Source organism: Phaseolus vulgaris, chromosome 10, assembly GCF_051622355.1.
Source record: "Phaseolus vulgaris cultivar YP4 chromosome 10, ASM5162235v1, whole genome shotgun sequence".
In the NCBI taxonomy this organism is placed as follows: Eukaryota; Viridiplantae; Streptophyta; class Magnoliopsida; order Fabales; family Fabaceae; genus Phaseolus; species Phaseolus vulgaris.
In genome coordinates, this window is record NC_143507.1 from 20,693,774 (window position 1) to 20,714,507 (window position 20,734).

The 20,734-nt window shown below is 33.0% G+C and overlaps 1 protein-coding gene across 2 annotated transcripts; it reads right to left on the minus strand.

Annotated features, from left to right (window-relative positions):
* Nucleotides 1–13,066: 13,066 nt before the first annotated feature.
* On the minus strand, nucleotides 13,067–16,705 carry LOC137819036 (Polynucleotidyl transferase, ribonuclease H-like superfamily protein). 2 transcript variants are annotated; one of them, XR_016516418.1, is made up of 7 exons: nucleotides 16,352–16,674; nucleotides 15,204–15,263; nucleotides 14,994–15,106; nucleotides 14,578–14,646; nucleotides 13,938–14,049; nucleotides 13,782–13,833; nucleotides 13,480–13,613 (listed from the first exon to the last, which is right to left on the minus strand). XR_016516418.1 is itself a non-coding variant. In XM_068622747.2 (6 exons), the coding sequence occupies exons 1-6, from the start codon at nucleotides 16,628–16,630 to the stop codon at nucleotides 13,482–13,484; spliced, it is 705 nt and encodes a 234-aa protein (XP_068478848.1). In that variant the 5' UTR covers nucleotides 16,631–16,705; the 3' UTR covers nucleotides 13,067–13,481. The 2 variants fall into 2 exon arrangements, 1 of the variants encoding a protein (XP_068478848.1); XM_068622747.2 differs by lacking the exon at nucleotides 13,938–14,049 and having other exon boundaries at nucleotides 13,067–13,613; nucleotides 16,352–16,705.
* Between the last annotated feature and the right edge of the window lie 4,029 nt (nucleotides 16,706–20,734).

Genomic DNA, 20,734 nt, shown 5'->3' on the forward strand with positions numbered 1-20,734 from the left:
AGCAAACTGAAGATCAAAGATTTGATTCTGGACAGCTTCAATCTGTTCGTCCAGAGTCATAAACCTTGTTTCCATGTTGTCAAACCTTGTATCAATCCTCTGAAAGTTACTAACACACAGATCATGAAGGCTTCTATGATTTTCAGCAAAGCTATCTAGCCTATCCATCATTTGTCTTTCAAAAGATGACATGGTTGACATTCTTTCTCTTTGATATCCATCAGCAGCACTAGACCCTGCATCTTGAAAATCTCCAGCTGGATCTTCATGTTGAACATCCATATCAACAGGTTCATCTTGTTCAAGATGAGCAGCCCCACTTGATGAAGCACCATGATCACCATCCTTACTTATCCACTTTCCACCTACTTTTGTAAAGCCCATCTTGCTGAGTGATCCATTGTTCAACTCTTGAGTTGACTTGACCAGCTCAGAAGTTTCATCTTCAAGATTAACTTCAAAATAGAGTAGAAACTTAGATATTAAAACAGCATAGGGATAATGGTAATCGCCTAACCTCATGGCTTTTTGCATATGTTCTTTTATTATGTGAATCCAATTGATCTTCACTTTCTTGGTGATGCAGAAGATGTAAACCAGATATTCTTCAGTCAGCACAGAGTGATTACTCCCCCTTGGAGTTAGAATCCAAGTTACAATGAGAGCAAACAATCTCTCATCAAGCTTCAAACCTCCAACCGAGCATGTGCTAACTTGAGATTGATTGTTCTTCAAGCAACTTTTGTAGAACTGGATTTTGTTGAAATCTTCCACCACACCAAGGTTTCCCTTGTTGATTCTCAGACCAGAGAACTTAAGTCCAGCAACAGCTGCCCAAACCTCATGAGTTATTTCCATCTCCACACCTTTCACATGAGAGACTAGGTTGTTTCCCTCAAACTTCAAGTTGGTGTAGAATACCCTCACCAAATCTGGATATATGTTCCCTTTTAGCTCCAGAATTTTTTTGAGTGACTGGTCCTTGAGAAGCCTCCTCACTTTGTCAAGCTTTTGACTTTTCAGCCAATGAAAGCACACAAACTTGGGGTTGTTTATCTTCTTGACACTTGTTTCATACCTATACTTCTCAATGAGTTCGGTGTCACCAGAAAACCAGCTTTCAAGTCTTCCTCCAGACCTTACAGCTCTGGTTTTGATTCTTTTAGAGGTGGGAGGGGTTGATTCCATGACAACAGAGACGAAAACTCACTTCACAGAAATTTTGCAAGAGATGGTGCAAGAGATATTGCAAGAGATGTTGCAATTGGTTGTTCTTGATGGAAGAAATCTGCACCTGATTTTATAGTAGAAAGAGAATCAATTTGAATTTAATTTCATTCAATGGGTACCTGATTTTTCAGAGAGAGGACTTGACTCTGTTCTACACTGAAAATGTCAGAAAAAGCTGAAAATCACATGGTCTTCACATGTGATCTTTGACTAGTCATTAAGGCTCTTGAATTTCCAAGATTTTGGAATATATTCCTTTATGACTGTTGTAACTTCTTTCAGATCATGCTCAGCTTTCAACACAGATCCTTTGACCAAGATTCTCCCTTTGAAATTGATCTGCAACGGATAGAATTTCAAAAAGCAGTTAAATCAATTTCTTCACAGTGCTGTCAGACTCAAAACAATCGGTTGTTTCGAAGAAACAATCGGTTGTTTTTCTGCAGCAGTTAAAAACATTGAGTTTGAAATTTTTAACCATTAACGGAAACAGATTAAAGCACATGACATTGATTGAAAGACAATTAATCATAATTAAGAACTTTGAAACTGAAATTGAGAACAAATAAAGGAAAGTCTTATCCTTGTGTTGTTTCTTCAATGAGCCAATTGCTTGTTGATCAAGAAAACTTGTTTTCATTGTTTTGACCTTTTGCATAGCATTGATACAACTTCAATGACTGCCTTTTTCTTCAACAACTTTATCAGATGGCTCAGTTCTTCTTTTTCTCTTCATTTTTTCTGCATAAACAAATTCAAGTTGCAAGATTTGGTCCCCTTACAAATTTGGGTCCTTTTGGCTTTTCTTTGCGGTTAGAAACATCACATTCCTTAGGAATCCATTTCATAAAACCTTTAGGAACACAATATTTTCTAATTTTACAGAATCTAACAGAGTGGCCTTTCTTCATGCAGTAAAAGCATGTAACAACCGGTTGTTTCGTCTTAACAATCAGTTGTTTTTCTGATTTTTTTTTAAAAAAATTTGAAAACCTATCTTGCTTGTTCTGTGGATTGAAGCCTAAACCAGCCTTTCCAAAAACACAGCTTTGAGATGCCAAGACATTCTCAAAGTTTGATTTCTCTTTTGAAAGCTTGTCCACAGTTTCAATAAGATAGTGAACCTTTTTCTCAAGATTTTCACAATTTGTGCAAATGAGAGTATCACACTAGCAAGAGGCATTTTTTAAATGATTTTCCAGTTTTTCAAAATCAATTTTTGCTTTTCTCAGATCCTCTTCAAGTGATTTAACTTTCTTTTCAAGCCCATTGTTACGATCTTTCAATCGGTTGTTTGAAAGAACCAATCTATTAGCTTCATCATGAGTTTCTTGAAAAGCTTCAAGCAATTCACTATAGTTTTGTTCATTTAAGGAAGCACATGAACTTACCTCACTTGAACTGCAAGAATCATCATCATCATCCTCAGCTACTAAGCATATGTAGGCTTTTTCATCTTCACTTGATGAAGAACTTGATGATGACACCTCATTTTCATCCCAAGCTATGTAGGCTCTTTTTGTCTTGCCTTTCTTCTCCTTGTAGCTTGTCTTTTTCTCTTTGCTCTTTTTAGGACAATCTGCCTTTATGTGACCTTGCTCACCACAACCAAAAACAAGTATAGTTATTTGAATTAAATTCATTGGGTTTCTTGTTTCCATACCTATCCTTGTTGTTGTCTTTGTTGCGGTTTCTCTTTAGAAATTTGCTGAATTTTCTTGACAGCAAACATAGATTTTCCTCATCACTATCATCACTTGAATCTTGCTTTCCCTTATGTTTGGGTGCTTTCAAGGCTATGCTCCTTGTGTGCTTATCTTCACTCTCTTGAACATTGAGTCTATTCATCTCTAGCTCATGTTCCCTAAGCTTTCCAAACAAAGAAGCAACACTTAATGATGTTAGATCTTTAGATTCGGAAATAGCGGTTACCTTTGGTTGCCATGCTCTATCAAGACATTTCAAGATCTTGATGTTCAGCTCTTCTTTGTCAAACGTCTTGTCTAGGCTCATAAGGTGGTTGATGATGTGTGTAAACCTTTTCTGCACTTCAGCTATGGTTTCACCTTTAAGCATTCTAAACATTTCATACTCTTGGATGAGAGCATGCTTTCTAGCTCTTTTCACCTCATTTGTTCCTTCACGAGTGACTTCCAAAGTATCCCACATTTCTTTTGATGATTTGCATTGTGAGACCCTGAAAAACTCATCAGAATTTAAAGCAGAGGTTATAATATTTTTGGCAATGCAATCGAATTTGGCCTTTTTACTTTCTGCATCAGTCCATTGAGACCATGGCTTCTCAATGACAGCACCATCTTTTTCAAACTTTGGGATAAAAGGGTCATTTTCAATTGCATCCCAAATTCCTTTGTCAAGAGATTCCATAAATATTTGCATTCTAACTTTCCAAAACTGGTAATTCAAACCACAAAACAAGGGTGGTCTGTTTATTGAGGCACCTTCCCCAAACGGTAGTCTATAAGCCATTTTAAAAGATTTTAGGATCAACTTGAATGACTTACAAGAACTAAGTTGTTGATGCCAATTGTTAGAAAATATGGCTTTAAACTAGAGGGGGGGTGAATTGTTTAAAGGGGTTTTCGCAAACTTTTCAAAGCTAGAATGAATTTATTTCAGAAACCAATTGATTCAGCAATTCAGTTAGCCAAAACAGCAAGCAAAAACTGTAATACTAGAAAAAACAATTGGTTGTTTCTTCGAAACAATCGGTTGTTTATACCAGCAAACAACAAACAAACTGAAATTAAAGAGTTAGGGATAGAAAGATTATACACAGTTGTTTATACTGGTTCACTCCAAACTAGAGCTACATCCAGTCTTCTCAAAAACCCTGAGGATATCCACTAAGCAATCACCACTTGATCACTTACACCACAACCAAGAGAATGACCTTGAACACCTCAAGAAACACACTCTCCTTGGCCAACACTAAGATTGCTGATCTTGAACACCTTAAGAACACACAGCCAATCTCAGCAAAACACACAAACAAATTGTTTAGCAGTTTACAAAGATTACACTTGTTACAGATGAATATCTGAAATCAATACAAGTAGAATCCTATTCCAGCACCTTGAGCAATCTCTCAACTCTTAAGCAATCTCAGAACTCTTTGAAAAACTCTTAGTTGTTATTCATAAACTTTGTCTCAAGATTCTTAAACCTTAAAAATAGTTTTTCAGAATATATTCAAGAATATAGTTTGTTATCAAATCTTAACAAACTCTTAATTGCATTTAAAATAGATTGGTCAAAGCATTTAATGACTGGAGCGTATTCAGTTAAAGCATTTAAGGCTCAGTCAAAGAAAACAGTTTTTTTGTTATGGTTTCAAAACAAACAATCGATTGTTTCCTCGAATCAATCGGTTGTTTTGTTACTTAACAGATTTCACCATTCAAAAACAGTTTTCAAACTTTCTCAAAACACCTAAGTAACAAAACAATCGGTTGTTTCAACTTAGTTTGAAAAACATTTTACTTTGATAAAGATTGAGATGCTAATTGCTTGAGATTTAATCTAAGGGTGGATTACAACATTAAACTACCCCAGAACAAAGCTTAAACCAGCACAGCAATACACAGCAAAGCAGAGGCTTCAACATCCTCCAAAGGATTTGGATTCTTCAAAACATTGAACATCACTTGGTTCAACAATTGTGACTTGGATTCTTACTCCAAGGGGCAACAATCATTATGTTCTTACAGAAGAGGACCTAATGTACATCTACTGCATAATGAAGAAGATCATAATCAATTGGATCCACATCATCAAGGAACACATGCAAAAAGCCATGAGGTTAAGTGATTATCACTATCCATATGCTATTTAGATTTCTAAATTTTTGCTGTATTTTGAAGTGAATCTGGAAGATGAGTCATCTGAGTTGGTTAAGTCAACTCAAGAGATGAACAATGCTCTCTTAGAAAAATGGGATTCACCAAAATAGGTGACAAATGTGTGAGCAAAGATGGAGACCATGGTGCCTCATCAAGTGCTGTTGCTGATCTTGATGAAGAAGAGCATGCTGCTGACATGGATTTTCACCATGAAGAGCAACCTGAAACAAATCAAGATGCTGGAACCAGTGCAGGGAATCAGGGAGATGAAATGCCATCCATGTCTTCTTTTGAAAGATACATGGTCAATAGGCTTGATGGATTTGCGGAGAATCAAAGAAATCTTCATGATTTGTGTGTAAGCAACTTCCAGAGCATTGATGACATGTTCAACAACATGGATGCACGCTTCATGACATTGGATGAACAAATAGAAGTTGTTCAGAATCAAATTTTTGATCTACAATATGACAAAGATGACTAAAGAAGGAAAAACAACCGGTTGATGTCACAGAACAACCGATTGTTTTTAGGGCTTATATCAGTATTTCTGCTTCTGCTTTTTAATTCTGTATTATTTGAAACAATTATCTTTTTATCTCTTCTTTTTGTCTATTTGTGAAGACAAATAGGGGGAGATTTATGTTGTGTGTTGTTTCCGTTATCCTTTATTTATGCAAAACTCTATAATGTGTATGGATGTTTAAGTAAGTCTTATATTTCTGCTGGTTTTTAATCCTACTCTGATATACTGCTCTGATATACTGTTTTAATTCTAACCCTATATCAGAAGTACTATGCTTTGCTTAAAATTTTATCTTGCAGGAACTGCTTCAGATTCAATCAGATCCAACACAGGGATTTGTCTTCATCAAATAGGGGGAGATTGTTGAACCAAGTGTGTTCAAGCTTTGAAGAATCCAAACCCTTTGAAGGTTGATGAAAGGCTGGATGTGCTTGCTGTTGTTGAGTTGTCTTTAGATAGGATCTGGGGTAGATTAATTGTATATATCCACTCTTGATTAACTCCAAAGCATAAGCATTCTCAAACCTTTTAATTGAAAAGTGTTTTTCAAACTAAGTGAAAAACAACCTGTTGTTTTGTCGAAACAACCGATTGTTTTATACTTAGGTGTTTTTAGAAAGGTTGAAAATTGTTTTTGATGGTTGTCTTGCTGTCAAACCAAAATAACCGATTGATTCGTGGAAACAATAGATTGTTTGTTTTGGGACCATAACAGAAAACTGTTTTGTGCTTTAACTGAGCATTAAATGTTTTTAACCTGTTTACGCTCCAATTTTTAATGCTTTGACCAATCTTTAAATGCAATTAATAGTTTGTTAAGATTATGCAACAATCAACTTTGTTTTAATACAGAAAAACAGATTTGAGTTTTTCAACAGATTGAGCTTTTGAAAAAGTTGAGATTGCTTAGAGATTGCATTTTTTATCAAAGAGTGCGAGATAGGATTTTCATCTTGTATTGATTTCAGATTTGTTTTGTAACAAGTGTAATCCTTTGTACTTTGAAAGAAACTCGGTGTGTATAGCTGAGAAGTGTTGTGTGTTCTTGAGGGGATTAAGATCAGCATTCTTAGTGGTGTTGTGCTGGACCAAATGAAGTGTGTGTCTTGAGGGGATCAAGGTCACTTCTTTGGTTTTGTTGTAAGTGATCTAGGGTTGATTGCTTAGTGGATTCCTCAGTCATTTCTGGGAAGACTGGATGTAGCTCTGGGTTAAGAGTGAACCAGTATAAACCTCTGTGTGCATTCTCTCTATCCTTAATCTCTTTAAATTCAATTTTTATATTTGTGAACTGGTATAAACAACCGATTGTTTTTGCGAAACAACCAATTGTTTTTTCTGGTGCTGTGCTTATTTGCTTTGTGTTTTGGCAAACTGAATTCTGATTCAATTATTTCTCGAAGTGATTTATTCTAGACTTAAAAGTTTGCGAAAACCCTCTTCAAAACATTTACCTCCCCTTTGTTGAAAGCCATACTTTCTAACAATTTCAACTTGTAAAATACACTAGGTAGGCCTCCTATTTATAGGTGAAGGAGCCTTGGAGAACAAGTTAAAGGGGTAGGATGGGAAAAAGGAAAAAATGGGCAATTTTAGGGTTTGACTAAGTCAAACCCGCATCCTAGGTTTTTCCTTCTAAAACCTAGGTCAAAATGCCTTCCAAAAGGGCTAGGAACAAGCTAAAATGCTACCCACACCCCTTATTATGCTAATGGCACTTTATTCTAGCATATCTTTTTTATTTGGACCCCTAAAGAGAGCCCAAATTATTTACAACATATTTGTATCTTATAAGAAGACCAAAAGGAAGAATAGTTGTTGTGATGGTTTATGCTCAGCTCCTCTAGTGATGTCCATGTGATCCTTGGTGGGGTTATGAATTGGTCGTTGAGATGACGGTTCACCATGTGCTTTGTCTTTTGCTTCCTTGGTCATCTTCGTAGCTACTTAGGTTGTATCAAATGGTCATCTCACCTATGGGAAGGTGGAAGGAGTTCATCTCCCCTCTCGACAAAGGTTAAAATCAACCCCTTGTCCCCCACCTTATAACTTATATTGCACAAACTAAACAATCTAGAATTTTGAAGAAGAAGCTCAATATTAGCATGAGGCATCCCAAATTTACATAATTTTCTATCGTGGGATACCAATTTAAGTTCTCCCCGTTCCTAATACAAAATTTGTATATAATCAATAATTAAATCGATTTAAACAATAATTAATAAAGAAATTTAATTGAAGGTTTTTCCATTCTTACCTCTCTCTTCCAGCGCTTAACAACAACATGGTCAACAAAATTTACCAGCAACGACGTATCACAAGGTCCTCCAGGAAATCCTTCTCCCTAGTCCACTTGCTCATCATCATGTAATCCTTGTTGTAGCTCATTATCAATATGAGCATCAACACCAATCTTTTCCTTGAGACACCTCGATCTCTTCTACGGACTCATGTTGTCGGTCTTATCCGATCATGACCCTGAAATCCAACCCCTTTTGTTTTAGTCATATTTTTCCACAACACCATGTGAATTTCAATTATTTACAAATAAGATAAGGGATAATATAATCATATTTGAACCATGGCACATAATCTAAAAATGTTCTTGATTAACAAATAAGGAACAAAAAAAAAACCACATTCGAATTACATAATTCGAAACCCTAAAAACCAGTTCCAGATTACCTAATCCAGAATCCCAAACAATAATCACTTTGAATTACCTAACCGGAACCTAATTAAACAACAAAACTTCTAGATTACGTAATTCAAAACCTATTTAACAAACTAACAATACCTTATTATGTAATCTGAAACGTATTTAAAAACAAACGTACCAGTACACAATCGATAACCTATTTAACAAATTAACCCTACTGGATTACATAATTTGGAACTAATTAAACAAAGAAAAATATGTAATCCATTTAAAACAGTTCCACCAAAGAGTTACAAATTCAAAGAATCAAAGCTACTAACCTCTGTGAACCTCTATTGTGGATGAAGAGGGCAAGTATGGTGAATGGTTGGAGAGTGATTGGAAGAGAGATTTGGAGTGGGAGATGGGCGTCGTTGTTGCTTTGGAGGGGGGGGGGGGGGGGGGTGGCCACTACTGGGAGTAAATCGAAAAGTGAAAAGTGTGAAAGTGAGAACATAGGTTAAAAATAAGTTAGGTTTAGTTTTTAATTTTTTAATATTATTTACTGAAGGGCATAGTGATAAAATCAACTTTACTATGGGGTGGTTGAAAAAGTGATGGAGGTGCAGGAAGAAGCATACTGAATTTGCCTTTTCTATTCTCATGGGCTTTTCTTCTATGGCTATAACTTGGTTAATTCTCCCCGCACCATATCAATTCTAATGTGCACCGAACATAAAATTTAAAACTCCAAAGTGCCATTGTTATCTTTATTTTCAAAAAAAGTTATAGAGGAGATGTTTTACTATGGTGGAGCGAAGCCATTACTCTTAGGTGTGGTGCAGTTGTCTTTTGAGGTAAGCAAAACCATTTTCACATTACTTTTTCAATTGTAAATGGTGTTGAGCTCTTACCGGATATCAGGATCCGAAACATTGCCTACGGATGAAGTAATCTGGAAGTATCTTTTGTGTACTTCAGATTTCCAAATCTGAATGAGGTCATTGTCTTCTGGATGTTGGTGTTCAGAAGGTCACTTTTTATTGTCCAATAAGCTTTCGAATGACCATATCCAGAAGTGACATATTATTTATGGACTTGCATATCCAGAACTTCGTGACTTGGGTTGTGGATATGGATATCTGAAAGGTAAATGTTGTTGTTATGTGTTTTTTTTATGTAGCAGTGTCAATGAATACTGTGAATTTATACATGAAAATTTAAGAAAAGATTGATGTGTAGGATGATCACAACCAACCAACACTGCCTTCTCCGGTGCACCCTTTTTCTCCATCGACAACTCCTTCTCTTCGTCCTTGCCGTGATAAAGGGGAATGAATTCCTCGGTGAAGTGTACCTCTTTAAACTCTAATAGTAAGGGCAAAAGGGAATTTTCATGTACATCAATAAAGGCAAAATAGACTTTTTTTTTTTTTTTTTTTTTTCATATGCATGTGTTGGTTGCAGATCTGTATTCAGATGTAGTGCAGGAAGAATCAACATTATAAATTTACCACTTTTATATTTTCTTTCAACATCTCTATATTTTCTTTTTAACACTTCCATATTTTTTTCATACATCTCTATATTGTCTCCCTCCACCTCATGTTTTTATACCTTCGTAAATGTATAAAAAGGCCAAATTATATATGAATTTAAAACATTTTAGATTACCCAATTTAGAAATTAAATTGTTAAATTCAAAATTTAAAAATGTGTTTTTAATTTTATAATATAAAAATATATTATAAATTATATAATCTAAAATATATTTTAAATTTTAAAAATATATTACAGATTTCACAATCCAAAAATTTAAAAATATATTATAAATAATATAATCTGAAATACACTTTTGGATTACACAATAAAAATATATATATTTTTATATTATTTAATTCAAAAATCTAAAAATATATTTTGAATTATGTAATATAAAATATATTTTTTTTACATTTTCACATCATACAATTCAAAAATTTAAAAATATATTTTGTATTACGAAATTTAAAATATATTTCTGATTACGAAATCAAAAATATATTCCTTAATTTAAAAATATATTATGAATGGTATAATTTAGAATATATTTTTAAAAAATTCCACAAGCATGAGCAGTTTAAATATTTTAAAAAAAATATGAAGATACAAATAGTAATTACCATTTCTTTATTGCTAATTGAACAAACCTTCATGACATGGACTTGATCAATATTGCGAGAGAAATTGAGTTTTAATCTTTTATGTGTTGCATTTGTTCTCTTATACAAATTTTCTTTTGTTTGGTTAATTGATTTGCAATGCATGTTGTTCTTTAAGAAATACAACATGTTTGCATAAAGTTCTCCTACTACCAATAAAGAAGAAGAAGAATGACACTTGAGAAAAATTTCCAGTTTATGTGATCAAAAGTATTTTTTATAAAACCATTTCCTCCTATTTGCTTTCCTAATTCAAGGGCTCATCTACATTTTTCTCAACAAAAGCACGTGTAAATCGTGTGAGACATATTGAAAACTGTGGGTTATAACTTACCTTTAACCGTTTTCTTGTCATAATTGGAAAGTTACTTGCCACCATCAATTGCAATCAATGGGAGGTTAATTGCCACAATCAATTGCAATCAAAGGGAGGTTACTCACCACAATTAAATTGTAATCAAATGGAGGTTTCTTACTACAATTAATTGTCATCAAAGGGAGGTTAATTATCATTAATTGTATTTATTATTGTTGTCTCCTAGAACCACTATATATAGTGGCTTCCTTCAAGCAATGTAACATACAACAAACAACAATACGCACTTGTTTCCTCTCTCTTGTTTAACCCAGAATTTGTTTTGGGGCTATTTATCTATTAGCCTTAGAGGAATTCATTGTACTCCCAGTACCATTATAGTGGAAGTTTTGGCTCTCTCGCCAGTGGTATCATTCTCATTTTCTTTGTTACTTTAATTTTTCATAATCTTTGTTGAAATTATTACGCTTCCGCACACGATATCCCTACAAAAACAATTTATACAATTTTAGGTTGTTTTAGATTTGGACAATGCAATGTACTAGATGAAGGGAGTGAGAAAATTTGCAAACATTTATACAATTTGTTTTCATTGATTTGTGTATAAATATGGAGAAAGTTTTGGAATCCAGTATGAGTTCTCATCCATGTTAATCACATGAGAATTGTCAAGAAATTGGAATTAATATGTGAAAGTATGGTTTAATATGAAACTAGGGTTTAAAATTGTAATATTATTACATTTTATTCTTCCATGTGTTTAACAATTTGTATTTATGTAATGTTAAACTAGATATAAAATTTGAAAGTAGGATTTAATATTTTAAATATGAAATTTTAAAGTAAGGTTTAATATTGTTATGTTTTTACTGGAGTTTATATTTTAAAATATTTTTTTTCTTTTGGTCTGTAATAAAAGACAGATAATTGGTAAGGATTGATAATTAATGTTATACTTAAAGGTTTACATTTTATTTTGTTCATTTGATGAGCACGTAAAAGAAGGGTAAAAACACGTTTGAAACCTTGAATTTGTGTAGAAGTGGATGGAAAAGAGGGGTAGACACAAGTTTAGATCCTTGAATTTGTGTAGAAGTGAAAACGAGTAATTCCAGGCGTGCACACTCTCGCTCAATTGCGAAGACTATGAATCTCACATATGCATGTGCAAAATACCAAAATACCCTCCTTTAACTATACATGAAAGCAATTTTTTAGCAAATAATTAATAAAAATAAAAATGTTATATATATATATATATATATATATATATTAATAAAAGAATAATGATTAAATAAATTTATTAAATAGTAATAATAATAATTTTATTTTTTAATAAATATTTAAAAACATTATTAATAATTATAAAAATATAATTATAATATAGCAAAAATAAATATAGTTATTTATATAAAAAAAAATATTGTAATAATAATAATAAATTCTTATTTTTAATTGAAATAAAAAAATTCCTAATAATGTTACATGTTCCGACAATTTTATATAATTAGTATTTTTTTCAAAGTCAACTCTTACACCATCTTATTCTTTTATCAATTAAAATAAATAAATTTTAATCACACCCATCACATTATTCACAAACTTTTCCTTTACTTTCCACTCTATTTACCTTAATACAAACAACCCAATTTTTTCACCTTGATGGATTTGCGATGATTTTCACTGTTCGGATGTTCGGATCTAGTGATTTGCACTGTTCGGATCTAGTGATTTACATTGATTTGGAAGTGAGAAAAGACAAGTAAAGTTGAAAACATTATTTGGAGATATGTGGGAAGAAGTGAGCAGAAAGCCACCGTAATAACACCGCACTAACTTATATTGGTGTCGTTCCTTTTTTATGAGCAAAGTCGCGTTGTGGTGTGATAGTTGATAGCTTTTGTGGTGATCTTTGATGTTGTTGTGGTGATTTGAGGTAAGAATTGGAAGTGGAAATCAATTAGAAGAGCTGAAACCGATTACGTAACACAAAATCCAAAGATAATTGACTATGCATGGCATTGTTATAAATAAAATCAAGTATGCATGTTCAGTATTATGTTTAATTTTAAGGGATAATCGATGTTGTATAAGATAATCAATTATGCGTAATTATGAGGAATACTTGATTATCACATCTTCATAATCCATTTTTATTTAAATAGGACATTAAATAATTTATTATTTATATTTATTTAAGATTTTGAATAATTTAATAATTTTATTTATTTCAAATTTTTATTTAAATAGGATATTCAAATTTAATAATCTTCAAATTCAAACGAAGCAGAATTCGATCTAATTTTAAAACATTTATTTGCACTCTTGCACTACCTTACACATGGGTTTTCAAACATTATTATAATCTGAGTTGGTCTCATGCATAGAATGAGTTCAGGTTATTTAGTGTCGAAATAAACTTTTGCCAAATAACAGGCTATTAAAAAGTGAGTGTAAGTTGCAATATTCCTCCTATAATTTTTACAATAATTTCAATTTTTGATGTAAAATCTAAATCCTTCATCTTGATCACTGATTGCTGGAATATCTTTCTCTTTTCTCAAAACCTTCTCATGCATAATTGAGATTGGTCAACAACATGAAGGAATGGTACAAATAAGCTGTGCAGAATATGTTATCAACCCTTGCCAGGCATCACCATAAAATTCACCACAGAAGCTAATGGAACAATGCAAACATCCTGATTTTAATCTTCATCCGAGAAAAAATCAACATCTTTGGGAGGACCCCTTTGAAGTTTTGCTTGTAATTCTAGATTTTTGGGCAGAACAAGTTCAGTACCCTCACCTGAAGTGGAAAAATATCTCTCCAGTACCATCTGGTACACAATATATATATATATATATATAAAAAAAATAAAGTCAATATTCAAGAAATGTCTTCTCTTGTGATTGGCATTTTAAAGAAGATAGAGCATAAAATTTTATATCCCAAGTTCATATAACTTTGTAAGAATATAATATATTGCCAAAGAAAAATCACTTACCATGGCAGCAAAGGCATCAAGTTTCTTTTGCTGACAGGACTTACTCAAACCCCTGAAAGAGTAGTGTGTCAATTTCCCCAAAAAAATACTACACTACCACAAAAATTTAATTGACAACTTTTAAAAGGAATTTTTTAAATTTCATTTGACTCTCACATCCTATAGCACACTTCCTCTGATACCAACGACCCTTAGCTCACAGCCCTCAACAACATGTCATTTCTCCATTCCCCCATTAGAGCACAATAGGGTCTCCTATTTACATACACTAAAAAAGGGTTCAGAAGTTAAGCACGTAATAGCTTCAATGGAATAAAACAAAAATAGTCTCAACCTACATAAAAAAAATTTATAACATGTTTCTCATTGGAGACAACATGCATATTTCTTCTCAAGCAAGCCTTATGTGCGGATGAAGGTTTTAATTTCAGCCTACTAATTTAGTTTTTAAAACTAAAGAACTTCAACATGATTCTCTGTGAGAATGAGATTTCGATAAGAATATACGGTTCTTTTCCCATCAATTACCCTTCATGAAGCATACCAGAACTGTGTCCATAGATTAAACTAAATGATTAGTGAATGCAAGATCGTGTAGGAAGTACAAATCTTTTCACATTGGTGACATTGTGACAATGCACCAGATGCCAAATCATTGCCAAGATTACCATATCACTTACTAAATTATTTATTATTTATTATTTATTATTTATTTTGCACAAAAGATAGATTATCAAAGGATATAATACAATCAATAAAGAAGTTTAAAACAATAAAGAAGTTTAAAAACAATTACATGTTGACCATTCGATCCATGGCTTCTGTCGTTGTCCCATGTTCATCTTGTAGATATACTCTCCAACCCCTGAAGTAGAGTTGATATATAATAGAAGTTAAACTAGTAATACAAGTAGTTAACAGTCCAATAAACTCCTATCAGGAGCCATCCAGAACTCCAAATTTGTCATTCAAATTTATGAGTAACTCAATGTCAGTGAATATAATTGTTATTTGCTAAGGTCAATCATTTAATATAATTCAACATTTAAGGCATTCCCATAACTCACGGTTCTGGTGGCTTAGCAGCTTCAAGAATGAAGAGTATATAACATAAAACTAAGTCTGATACTATTGCTTTCATATTCTCATTACGGAATTCATAAATAAGGATAGAAGAATATAAATTGTCAAAGCTTCACTAAAATGGCTTACCTCTCAGCAGCTTGAACAGCAAGCCTTCCAGCAACACTTCGGACTTTGTTCGACTGAGGTGTTTCCTTCCCATCAGCAGATTTTGGAAGCCCAATTATAAACTCATCAACCTCCTACAGTTTCAAAATCATGTCAATTTGAAGGTTATGTACCCTCAAAGATATATATCCAATTCTTTAGAAGTACAAGAGAATAAAGATGATTCCTGACCTCTTGTTCGGCAATGTTAACAATCCGAAGCTCAAGCTTCTGTCCTCGCAGTTCCAAAACCTAAATCAACTGCAGGCTTATCAGAATGGATGGCTGATGAAACACAAATAACATATTTCATGATTGCAGTTGAAGTAATGAGCATATATTAATGTTGTCACATTTAACTGCAACATTTTCTCATCAATTGTAGTAATATGTGCTCCACTGGTAAATTTTATGCTTTAGCACGTTTTCTGTTCTAATAAATGCACTGAATTTTGGTTTTAGTCCCTCAATGATTTGGGTTTATTAAACCACCAATTACATCCTTGAAGGATTACTTTCTCTTCTAAGTGGTCCTTAATGTTAAAAAAACCTAAATAGCCTTAAGATATATTCAGAATCATGCTAAGTAGTGCCCCAAATGTTAAAAGACCCTTCCAATTAGTCTCTAAACTTTACAAAAATACACCAATTTAAGGACAAAGAAATATACAATACTTTAAAGATTCCTGAATAGTTTTATTACTTTAGAGACTATTTAGGAAAGAAGATACTACTCCAAGGATCCCTGACAAAATCAAATATTAAGCTAAATGCTGATGTGTTACTCAATCAGTTAGGAATTCATTTGGCATGTCACTACTTGGTATGTGTTTGGATAAGCATTGACAAAAATGATTTTAAATGAAATTGCTTTTAGTTAAAACTGATCTTCAAGTGACGTAATTATGTTTGGATGTTTTTAATTTTAAAAGTTTTTTTTTGTAAATCCAAGACAAATGCTACATAAATTTGTTTTCAACTCGAAATTAATTCTGGGTCAATAAACAATTCTGGACTAATATTACCTTCTGCGTCAAAGGGAGATTTTGATGCGGAAATCAAACAAAAAGAGCGTCAACAATGCCATTCAAACAAACATCAACAATTAGGTGACATTTCAACATGACTCCCCACAAACCAAACACGCACTAAATAAATCTATCATATAAGGAGAAACAAAGGACTCACTTCATCCAAATTCAATCCCAACATTTGGAAAAGATGCTTAGAAAAATGGACAAAGAACCCAAAACACAGTAAAAAGAATACAAGTTGAATTCACCCAAATTTCTATGAAATTGGAAATTTGAAAAGTAAAAGAGAAAAAGAGAATTTGTTACGGCTAAGGGGCGAATGGAGAAGCCTTTGCTGAGGGCAAGGCCAGTGCGAGCCAATCCCAAGTCGAGCCCAAGGCTGAAGCCTCCTCTCCATTGCGGCTCTCTCTTCCTCCGAAGAGCGTTTGGGGGAAGTTCATCCAAAGTTAGTGCATTTACTCTGCTGTAACTATGAACATACCCATTTTCACAATTCACAAAAGATGGGATTTTTCTAACATCTAAAGGGGAATAGCAGAGGAACAGTTTCTGGGGTGGCAGATGCAGCACCTGCTGCGTCAACATTATTGCAACTGAAGAGTGTAAGAGAGTTTCAAAAGCGAACAGAAAGGATAATGTATATGGAAACTATACTTTTCTCTTATACATATTTTATTAATAAAAGAATAGATATAAAAGTGAATAATATTTTTACTATTTTGTTATATTCAGTTTAAATAATTAAGTAACTAATACCAGTGATTAAAAATATCAAACAAGAATATATTACATAATCCCAGCTTTTTCATTTAATATAAATATACACTAAAAAATTATTAAATAAAAACTATTTTTAGAAAAAATATTTAGTTATTATATTGATTAAGTTAAATACTATTTTATACACTAAAAAATTGTTGGTATGTAATTTATATTATTAATTCTTCTTGCCGATTGACCTACTCGGTTGACTGTAGCGTCAAGTTCTGGCTCTGTCTATCTCTGTTGGAATCTGTTATTCCCTTGGTTGTTTTGGAATGCGATTCCGTTGAGACAGAGGGGGTCCTACCTGTTGATTGCACTCCGACGATCAAGTCAGTACAGGGCTTATAATAAACGAGAAGTATTGAGTTTCAATCTTAGAAACAACTTACCTTAACCTGAGATCTCAGGTCTCTTTTATAGTTTACCTCTTGTAACAGCTTTCTATCACGAGAATATAATCTCAACTAAAAGCATACTCGACAGAAAAATATTCTGTTCAAGGGCACACTCTCTTGGTGCTGCAACCGAACAAAATCTTTCCTCCATGGAGTGCATAAAATCATAACAGAATAACCACCAAGGTACCAACTCATGTACCAACATCAAAGGTCCAATATGTTTACATAGCCACCCTCAGCGTGGTGCTACGTTATCTTTTGAACGCATGCAACCTAACTTCTACATAAAGGTTTTAAAAGGAAACCTTTACTTAAGTTAGACCCCCTGCGTACTAAGCACACCTCAAGGTCCAAAACTACCCCTTGCTAGCCACCTCGGCCTTATGCACAAGGGGTTATATGAAGAGCTTAACTAATAAATACATTTAGGGCCCCATCTCATGACCCACCAACTTGGCCCAAGAGCCGAGCTGACCTGCCTATAATTGAGACTGAGGTCCGACCACCGAGCGCTGAGCTCTGAACGCGCTGGTCCAGTACATTAATAAAAAATTATAAAGTATTTTCTAAATTGATAATATTAACTATCAAAATTTTAGCTACTAACTATTTTATATTCTAAATTAATCTTTATAATGATTAATTTTAAAACTAAAGTAGTTAGTAGTTAAAACATTGATAACTAATGTTAAATACCAATTTAGAAACTAGTTTATAAATTTTTATTAATAATAGAAACTATATATACCAATAGTTTTTTAATTTATAAAATACTATCTAACTTAGTTAATATAGTAATTAATTGTTTTTTTCTCTAAATTTATTTTCTATTTAATTATTTTTTTTAGTGATATTTTTGGTAAAATTACTCCTCACACTACAATAAAACATAAAATTAGTTTTCAAATATCAGTGTTGACCAAATTGCAACAATATGAGATCTAACATAACACAAAAGGTTTTTTTTTAAGTTAAAGCATAAAATTATTTTTAAATAATTTAATTGTTCACAAGCTTATCCAACTCTAAGTCGACTTTAATAAAGTTTACTTAATTCTTTTTAACCTTTTTTAATAAGTCAAATTATTTATGTTCGTTTCATACTAGGGTCAGCTTAGCCAACACATACTAGAATAATTAAAATAAATAAGGTTAGTTGATATAGTTAACACCAATATTTATATGTATTTAAGTTAATATCGACTAAATCAAAATTAATTTTATTGATCTTATCATATATTTAAGTTAATGTCGATTAGACCAATGCTAATATATTATATCTTTAATATTTATTTAAGTTAAAATCGGTTAAATTGATCTTAATTGATATGTTATGAATCAGTACACTCTTCTGACAACAAATAAGAGTTGCAAATTACTTTAATCTTTAATCCAAAGGTACAAATTTAAAGATGACAAATATCCTCATTTAAATTTTCATTTCTCTCTGTCTATATAAATTTCCTCACATTCATCTTCTTCATGAACACCCATCTCATTTACCCACACTCATCTCTTTCGTCAACATTGATCTCTTTCATCCACACTCTTCCCCTTATCTCATTCATCCACACTTATATCCTCATGTCCTTCATTCACATTCATCTTTCTTCATCCACATTCACCTTCTTCATTCACACTCGTTTTCTTCATCTACTACATTTATTTTTCTTTTTTGTATTTTATTTTATTGAAGAGGAAGATTGTCATTAGTGTCGGTCACACCGACACAAATTAAATTATTATTAAAAATAAATTTTATTTAATTTTAAAATAAAAATGCATTAACGTCAACTTATCAATACTAAACTATTTAAATTAAAAATTAGTGATGAATTAGCTACAACCTAGAGTCGGTCGTAAAAATTCAACAATAATGAATTAACATTTATAATTAATTTTAGTTCAGGGGATTTGTATTTTTTAAATTTATAGAAAAGGGTCAATTACTATGAAAAGAGCGGATAATAATAATAAGAAATATAGTAAGAGGGATTTAAGTTAAGACCTTTTGGGGTAAGAATTTATAGTATTTTATTCTTTTATAATGACTTTCCATTTATATTATTATTTAGTTGATGGTGTAAAATTTTTGAAATTTTAAAAGAAAATAAAAGAAAATAATAGAGGTGACGTTTTATGCATTAGTTGTGGTTGTGAGTATACATAATTAAATAAAAATCAATTTTAGAAATAAAAAGGTAGATTTTATTTAATTTTAAAATAAAATTGCATTAACATCAACTTGTCTAATATTAAACTATTTAAATTAAAGATTAGTGATCAATTCACCATAACTTAGAGTCGATTGTGAAAAATCAACACTAATAAATTAACATCTATAATTACTTATATTTTAAAGGGTTTTTATTTTTAAAATTTATAAAAAAGGGTTAATTACTATGAAAAAAAGTGGATAACAATAATAAGAAGAAGAAATATACTAAGAGGGATTTAAGTTAACACATTTTCGGGTAAGAATTTATAGTATTTTATTAATTTATAATACATCCAATTTATATTTTTATTTAGTTGATGGTGTAGAAATTTTAAAATTTAAAAAATAATAATAGAGGTGATGTTTTATGCATGTGCATTCATCATTAAGTAAAAATCAATTTTAGAGATAAAAAATAATTAATTATTATATTAACTAAATTAAATACTATTTTAGGGACTAAACAAATTATTGGTATCAAATTAGTTTTTGTTGATTGATCCTGCCTGTTGACCGGAACGCTGGAGAATGCCTCGTCAACGGATCGACGTGCGCACCGCTTCTCACCTTCGTTCCTCCCTGGGATCTACTTCAAGAACCTGCAAAGAAACGATACGGCGCCGCTGCGGCCGATCGCACTCCAACGCTCAAGTCAGTGACGGTATCACCAAAAACTAAGAGAACTGGAACCGTGCAAATCCTCTCTCACAATCAGCTCTATCACTTGCAAGCGTAAAGTGTATGAACTGAACGTGCGTACCTCAGAAAGTTGGTTAAGAACTCTTATATACCTGGTGGCTTTCTCTCTCCTGGCAGTTACAGACTTGGACACGTGGCTCGCATCCAACTGTACACGTGCCATCATCTGGAGGCTCCCTGACTTGGCGCTGCTTCTGCTCTCATTTTGGCTAAGTTACTTATGCATGGTACTGCCCAGTGCATAGCTAACTTAGGAGTGCGATCTCTACTGGAACTGGCGAGTTAGGGCCTTCATACACCTTCCCTGTGGTCTCGCCGGCCGCCTTCATAATCTGCTTCTCCTTCATCTTCGGCGATGTGCTCGCTCTGGCGATCTCCGACCGCTTGGTCGCCTGGGTCTACATCTGGCGACTTCATCTTCAACCTGGCGATCGCCTATTCTGGTAAGCTGGAAATCGGAACACGCCAGCTTAACAACTGGCGACTACACGTGCCCCCCGACTTCCTTCCCTTCTGCCAACCTGGCGTCTTGTCAACACGCCTACACTGTAGCAGGACGCCACGTCATCACACCCGACCACCAGGGCGGTACATTGATCAAGGACTATC